This window comes from Oncorhynchus masou, unplaced genomic scaffold, assembly GCF_036934945.1.
Source record: "Oncorhynchus masou masou isolate Uvic2021 unplaced genomic scaffold, UVic_Omas_1.1 unplaced_scaffold_8274, whole genome shotgun sequence".
Classification (NCBI taxonomy): Eukaryota; Metazoa; Chordata; class Actinopteri; order Salmoniformes; family Salmonidae; genus Oncorhynchus; species Oncorhynchus masou.
In genome coordinates this window covers 5,001-12,466 of record NW_027014755.1, presented here as the reverse complement: position 1 = coordinate 12,466, position 7,466 = coordinate 5,001, and the positions used below count along the sequence as shown (strand labels likewise).

The 7,466-nt window shown below is 47.5% G+C and overlaps 1 protein-coding gene and 1 pseudogene across 1 annotated transcript in view; one reads left to right on the top strand and one right to left on the bottom strand.

The window, feature by feature from the left end:
- Positions 1–309: 309 nt before the first annotated feature.
- Positions 310–2,749, bottom strand: LOC135537741 (putative nuclease HARBI1; annotated as a pseudogene).
- Positions 2,750–4,140: 1,391 nt separating this feature from the next.
- LOC135537740 (dnaJ homolog subfamily B member 12-like) overlaps positions 4,141–7,466 on the top strand; it is a 4,908-nt gene continuing 1,582 nt past the window's right edge. The window contains exon 1 of the mRNA XM_064963764.1: positions 4,141–4,252. Within this exon, the coding sequence (XP_064819836.1) occupies positions 4,212–4,252 (41 nt within the window). The 5' untranslated portion in view covers positions 4,141–4,211. The remainder of the gene's footprint in view (positions 4,253–7,466) is intronic.

Genomic DNA, 7,466 nt, shown 5'->3' with positions numbered 1-7,466 from the left:
ATGATAGAATATTAGGGCCACAGAGGGGAAAAAAACACAAGTCATAATATTGTAACCAGTTGTTTTAAAGGAGGACAGTTGTTAAAATGACAGATGTGGGGCATTTCGTGAAATTGTACTTCAGTATGGTTTCATACACAAAGACATGCTGATGAGCCAGAATATTAAGTATCACATTGTCATAAGTATCAAAACTGTAAAAACAATGTAGCTTTTCTGCAGAAAGAACCAGCCTCATAAATGTATGACTTTATCCTTTTTCTTCAGTGTGGCCCTAGTACTCTGTCATAAACAAATACACATTCCATATGAATATAAAAACACAATGTGTAACATTATGTTCCTTTATTAAATAAGGACAAAACAAAGCAGGTAAACCATCAGCTCCTTTCGAAACTGAAGTCACAGTGACTCTACAAGATGGAAAGCACAGAATCCAAGCATATTATACAAAATGATACATACACATTCAAAGGTCTGCACACTAAAATAAATGCAGGACAAATCCACACACATCAACTGAACAGACAAATGAATGGATGCAGTAGCCTCCCTGCAGCCTTGTATTACACACAGTATACCGCACAATCATCATAAGAGGCCAAATTCGTCAAAAAACGAACCCAAAAAAAAACAAATTCCTCTGCCACCGCAGGACATATTTAACCAAAATTGAAAGCACACATACTAACTAAAATAATTCAACACATATTGGTCCCTCAGCAGCCGACCACTGTCGTCATCAGGGAAGATTGCCGGATTGTCCCAGTCCATGGCTGGTGGCACTCTGGGGGCCCTCTCCTTCCTCAGGCAGGCCACATTGTGGAGGACAGCACAAGCCACAGTAATATCACATGCCCTAACAGGGCTGACCCTTAATTTGTGAAGGCAGTGAAAGCGTGCCTTCAGGAGGCCAAAGGTCATTTCAACTCTGGCCCTGGTCCTGGCATGGGCATGGTTGTAGGCCTGCTGTGCTTCCTGGGGGTCTGTGAAAGGTGTCAGGAGAAAAGGCTGGCAGCCATACCCCTGTCTCCCAGCAACACACCAGAGAATTCACCTGTCAACACAAAAATCTCATCATTACTACCTCATAAACACAGTGATATTCTTGACACAGCCATGATGGTTATAAATAGGGGTTGTGTGGCTTACCTTGTGATAGGCACTGATAGATTTCAGAGGCCCAAAGATTCTGGAGTCATGGACTGAGCCAGGCCATTTTGCCACAACATTGCTGATCACACAGTCAGCATTGCAGACCATCTGAAATCATAAGATGAGGAATATTACACCAATCAATGCACATCACTGGCAATGCAGAGTGTTCGTCAATGGACAATATCAAAAGTTATGTTCACCTGAACATTAATGCTGTGAAAGGATTTCCTATTCACAAAATCGGCCTCATGGGCACCTGAGGGGGCTTTTATCCTTATGTGTGTGCAGTCCACTGCACCAATGACATTGGGGAGACCTGTCACACAAAGTAATGAGTATCCTACTATGTGTTAACAGTTGTCCTGTAATTTGTAGATCCTCTTACCTGCAATCCTATAGAACTCCTCTTTGATGTCACAGAGTCTTCTGTGGCCAGGGAAGGAGATGAAGACATCTGCTAATGCTTTGATAGCCAGACACACACTCCTTATTGTGCGGCAAATTGTGGCCTTGTTCAGCTGTTCTGCATCCCCACTGAGTACAGGAAGGCTCCACTAGCAAAAAAGCGCAAGGCCACACAAACCATTTGCTCCACACTCAGTGCATGGCTCCGTGCAGTGCGGTGCTTAATCCTGGGACCCAGTAGTCTGCATAGATACCTGATGCCATCTGCAGAAAACCTGTATCTTTCATATAGATGGTCATCAGGGAAGGCCAGTGGGTCCAACCGGTCCCTGAAGACCCTTTCTCGCCTGAAGGCTCTCCTCAGCACAAGTGCTTCTTCATCCACCACATCTCGCACGAATGGGCATGCCATTGTCAGAGCAGAAAGGAACACACAATTTTGGGCCTTCATATAGGCTAGTGGCCACACCTGGTGCTGGGGGGGTGGGCAAAAGAGGGCGATGCCTTAGTTGTACTGATTGCTGGGAAAATAAAAAAAACCTTAGAAAGATGCCACCGTCCTGTGTGCTCACAATAAGAGCTCATATGTCATGGCTCACTTGACTTTACGAGAATATACCTCATTTTTATTTTGAGCTGTGTCATCTTCTTGGAGCTGGGGGAGGAAAGAAAAATAATGATTAATACATTTGTGTTACAGTTAGCATACAGTGTACATTGAAGGCATATCTCACCTCCCTCTCAAGTTTTTTTATTTCAAGGTCCAGTTTCCTAATTGTCCTCTTTTTTATTTCGGACTCCAGTGCAAGATTTTCCATCTTTTTCTTCTTGTACTGAATGTCTATGTCTGCCAGTTCTATTTGGCGTCGGAGGTGGTTGCCATACAACTTTCTGATAGCTTGTGAGCTCTGTGAACACAATACAATTAGCGCAGCTGGAATTTGGCAGGATGTGGTGTCCTTTTATTAATACGCACTATGTTGCCAGGCTGGTTTTCCCACTGTATAGCATCTGGGTCCTGTAAAATAAATTAGATTTTTTGATTTTGATGAGGACTCCTCACCATTGTAGAGTAAATAGTACTTTCACAGTCTTAACATGATACCTCATGCCTTCTGGAATCCAGAGAGATGGTCTCCTCCTCATCATCGTCTCCATCATGTGCTGTTGCTGCTGCACTGGGGCCTTCACCCTATCACATTTAATCGGATTCATATTGAAGCTAGTAGACAAGACATGCCAGGCCTACAGTATGCCTTTGATGGAGTACTCACTGGATCAGCATCGTCTGGTGCTTGTGCTGGTGGCTCTAACAGGAACACAGTGCTGCCAGACACTGCAAGGCAATAGGTAAACCAAAGTCAGACAGTCCAAATTGATTCAATATGAATGTGGTTGTATCCCATGTAGAGATGGAAGGACATACCTTGAATGAAGCGGGTGGCATCTTGGGAGGAACCTATGCTCGTCTCTTTCCCCCAGGGATCCCCTCTAAGACGGGCCTGCCTTTATTTAGCTCCAAGGCCATGTCCTCTGCTGGGGTAAGGTCAGCCTTTGGTGACCCACCACCCGTGCCTTGTCTGTGGGTATTCTTTTCACTGCTAAAACAGTACAGACAATGTGTGAGCAGGCACCTTCTGGGTACAATATATGCTTGTGCTTTGTTAAATATTAGTCAGGGACCATACCATTCTGCAGAATGTTCTATTTGATTTTGACCTGCTGCCATGTCCGTTTTGGCCCGTTCATGTTTAATCTACACACACACACACACACACACACACACACACACACACACACATTTAATGGAGTCACACTGCAAAAATTACTTGGTATTTTTGTCTTGTTTTCAGTAAAAATATCAAAAAATTTATCATAGCTTTATACAGTGTGATGGAGTTACTTTACACAATTTCACTCATATCTGCAGTGCGTTTCAATTAAAAATTTAACCGTTTCATAATTACAGTACAACTGCATTTTTGGAGATGTGAATTAAATATTTGAATTGTAATTGTGATGTTTCAGCGGAGCGGTGAGTGTGTAATTGTGCACTACTTACGCATTCAGGCGGTCTGCAATACTTTGCCACGCTTTTTTTCTCTTTGCTTTATCACTGTGGCGGTGTTGCCTTTCTTCTTAATTATATCTTTTACCTCCTCGTATGCCTCCATGAGGATTTGTGCTTCCGACGGGGAAAAGTACGCGGCTCTAGTTGCCATGGTAAATCAGTTAATCTGTGATCTGTGGCGGGGTCTATTTGAGTGAGCCGTGAGCGCGCACCTATCCAGGATTGGTTTCACCTGGCTTAATGAATCCGTGTCTGCTCATCCTGGCTTGGTCTTTGTGCAACCAATTAAGCCTGGACGCACATGTTTTGGCTTCATTGAGCTCAGCTGAGTCATTTATCCCGGATGTCTTAATTCTACTTTTGTGCAACAGGCCCCAGGTTGTTGTTGTCTAACTAACCTGTGTGTTGTGATTTTCAGGGAGGCTTGTTGTTGTCTAACTAACCTGTGTGTTGTGATTTTCAGGGAGGCTTGTTGTTGTCTAACTAACCTGTGTGTTGTGATTTTCAGGGAGGCTTCGCGCTCTTTGTCCAGCTGCTGCCCATCGTCATCCTAGTGGTTGTGTCAGCTCTCAGTCAGATGATGGTCTCCGCCGCCCCCTACAGCCTCAGCTTCAGGCCGTGAGTCTAACCCCTGACCCCCCCTCCCCCCACACCTGGATAATCACCTCATGGAGTAGCCTGGTCTTTATTTATTTCACCTTTATATAACCAGGTAGGTCAGTTGATAACAAGTTCTCATTTACAACTGCGACCTGCCCAAGATAAAGCAAAGCAGTGCGACAAAAACAACAACAGTTACACATGGAATAAACAAACGTACAGACAATAACACAATAGAAAAATCTATATACAGTGTGTGCAAATGTAGAAGATTAGAGAGGTAAGGCAATAAGTAGGCCATAGAGGCAAAATAATAACAATTTAGCATCAACACTGGAGTGATCGATTTGCAGATGATGTTCAAGTAGAGATACTGGGGTGTAAAAGAGCAAGAAGATAAATAACAATATGGGGATGAGGTAGTTGCGTGTGCTATTTACAGATTGGCTGTGTACAGGTACAGTGATCGGTAAGCTGCTCTGACAGCTGATGCTTAAAGTTAGAGAGGGAGATATGTCTCCAGCTTCAGTAATTTTTGCAATTCATTCCAGTCATTGGCAGCAGAGAACTGGAAGGAAAGGCGGCCAAAGTAAGGGCGGCCAAAGTAAGTGTTGGCTTTGGGGGTGACCAGTGAGATATACCTGCTGGTCAGGATGATATCTAAGAGGGTGCCCATGATTACGGATTTAGGGTTGTACCTGGTAGGTTCCTTGATAATTTGTGTGAGATTGAGGGCATCTAATTTAGATTGTAGGATGGCCGGGGTGTTAAGCATATCCCAGTTTAGGTCACCTAACAGTATGAACTCAGAAGATAGATGGGGGGCAATCAATTCACATATGGTGTCCAGTGCACAGCTGGAGGCTAAGGGGGGTCTATAACAAGCGGCAACGGTGAGAGACTTGTTTCTGGAAAGGTGGATTTTTAGAAGCTCGATTCGTTTGGGCACAGACCTGGATAGTAAGACAGAACTCTGCAGGCTACTTCTGCAGTAGATTGCAACACCGCCCCCTTTGGCAGTTATATCTTGTTGGAAAGTGTTATAGTTAGGGATGGAAATTTCAGGGGTTTTGGTGGTCTTCCTAAGCCAGGATTCAGACATGGCTAGGGCATCCAGGTTGGCAGAGTGTGCTAAAGCAGTGAGTAAAACAAACTCAGGGAGGAGGCTTCTGATGATAACATGCATGAAACCAAGACTTTTACGGTTACAGAAGTCAACAAATGAGAGCGCCTGGGGAGTGGAGCTGGGGGCTGCAGGGCCTGGATTAACCTCTACATCACCAGAGGAGGAGTAGGATAAGGGTACGGCTAAAGGCTATAAGAACTGGTCGTCTAGTGCGTTCGGAACAGAGAGTAAAAGGAGCAGATTTCTGGGTGTGGAAGAATAGATTCAAGGCATAATGTACAGACAAGGGTATGGCAGGATATGAGTACAGTGGAGGTAAACCTAGGCATTGAGTGACGATGAGAGAGGTTTTTGGGAATGTTCCAACCAGGATTAATGGAAATCTGGAATTTTGGAAAATTTACCGGAGTTTTGCAACCCTGGATGTGCCGTCTTAAACTCCCATAGTCATACATGTGACTGTGATGTTTTATTACACAACTTCCCCCAGAATAATGCAATCATTTGATGAGTCTTCTTTCCTTGTTTTACAAAATGCTGAACTGTCTTTGATGGGACGGATTATCCTCCAGTTGCTATGTTATCCTGCTATGACAATGGATTTCACAATTTGGAAATTGTTTGGAAAGGGTGGTTTTCAGCAGTTTTTTTGTGTGTATTTGTTAGCTGTATTAGTTTGACTTGGGGTGGTGAGATGGCACCCTATTTCCTATATAGTGCATTATCCCTATGGGCTCTGTTCAAATGGTAGGACACTAAATAGGGACTGGGGTGCCATTTGGAACACCGCCTGGTAGTCTTTAGGGAGGTCACAGGTCATAGATTGACTTTAGGGGAAAGTAGTCGTCAGCAGGGACTCTTTGACTCTTTGGTTAAGGCCCGGTGATGGCTGGCCCGTGGTTAAGGCCCGGTGATGGCTGGCCCGTGGTTAAGGCCCGGGGATGGCTGGCCCGTGGTTAAGGCCCGGTGATGGCTGGCCCGTGGTTAAGGCCCGGTGATGGCTGGCCCGTGGTTAAGGCTCGGTGATGGCTGGCCCGTGGTTAAGGCCCGGTGATGGCTGGCCCGTGGTTAAGGCCCGGTGATGGCTGGCCCGTGGTTAAGGCCCGATGATGGCTGGCCCGTGGTTAAGGCTCGGTGATGGCTGACCCGTGGTTAAGGCCCGGTGATGGCTGACCCGTGGTTAAGGCCCGGTGATGGCTGACCCGTGGTTAAGGCCCGGTGATGGCTGACCCGTGGTTAAGGCCCGGTGATGGCTGGCCCGTGGTTAAGGCTCGGTGATGGCTGACCCGTGGTTAAGGCCCGTGGTTAAGGCCCGTGGTTAAGGCTCGGTGATGGCTGGCCCGTGGTTAAGAACCGTGGTTAAGGCTCGGTGATGGCTGGCCCGTGGTTAAGGCCCGGTGATGGCTGGCCCGTGGTTAAGGCCCGTGGTTAAGGCCCGTGGTTAAGGCCCGGTGACGGCTGGCCCGTGGTTAAGGCCCGGTGACGGCTGGCCCGTGGTTAAGGCCCGGGCATGGCTGGCCCGTGGTTAAGGCCCGGTGATGGCTGGCCCGTGGTTAAGGCCCGTGGTTAAGGCTCGGTGATGGCTGACCCGTGGTTAAGGCCCGGTGATGGCTGACCCGTGGTTAAGGCCCGGTGATGGCTGACCCGTGGTTAAGGCCCGGTGATGGCTGGCCCGTGGTTAAGGCTCGGTGATGGCTGACCCGTGGTTAAGGCCCGTGGTTAAGGCCCGTGGTTAAGGCTCGGTGATGGCTGGCCCGTGGTTAAGAACCGTGGTTAAGGCTCGGTGATGGCTGGCCCGTGGTTAAGGCCCGGTGATGGCTGGCCCGTGGTTAAGGCCCGTGGTTAAGGCCCGTGGTTAAGGCCCGGTGACGGCTGGCCCGTGGTTAAGGCCCGGTGACGGCTGGCCCGTGGTTAAGGCCCGGGCATGGCTGGCCCGTGGTTAAGGCCCGGTGATGGCTGGCCCGTGGTTAAGGCCCGTGGTTAAGGCTCGGTGATGGCTGACCCGTGGTTAAGGCCCGGTGATGGCTGACCCGTGGTTAAGGCCCGGTGATGGCTGACCCGTGGTTAAGGCCCGGTGATGGCTGGCCCGTGGTTAAGGCTCGGTGA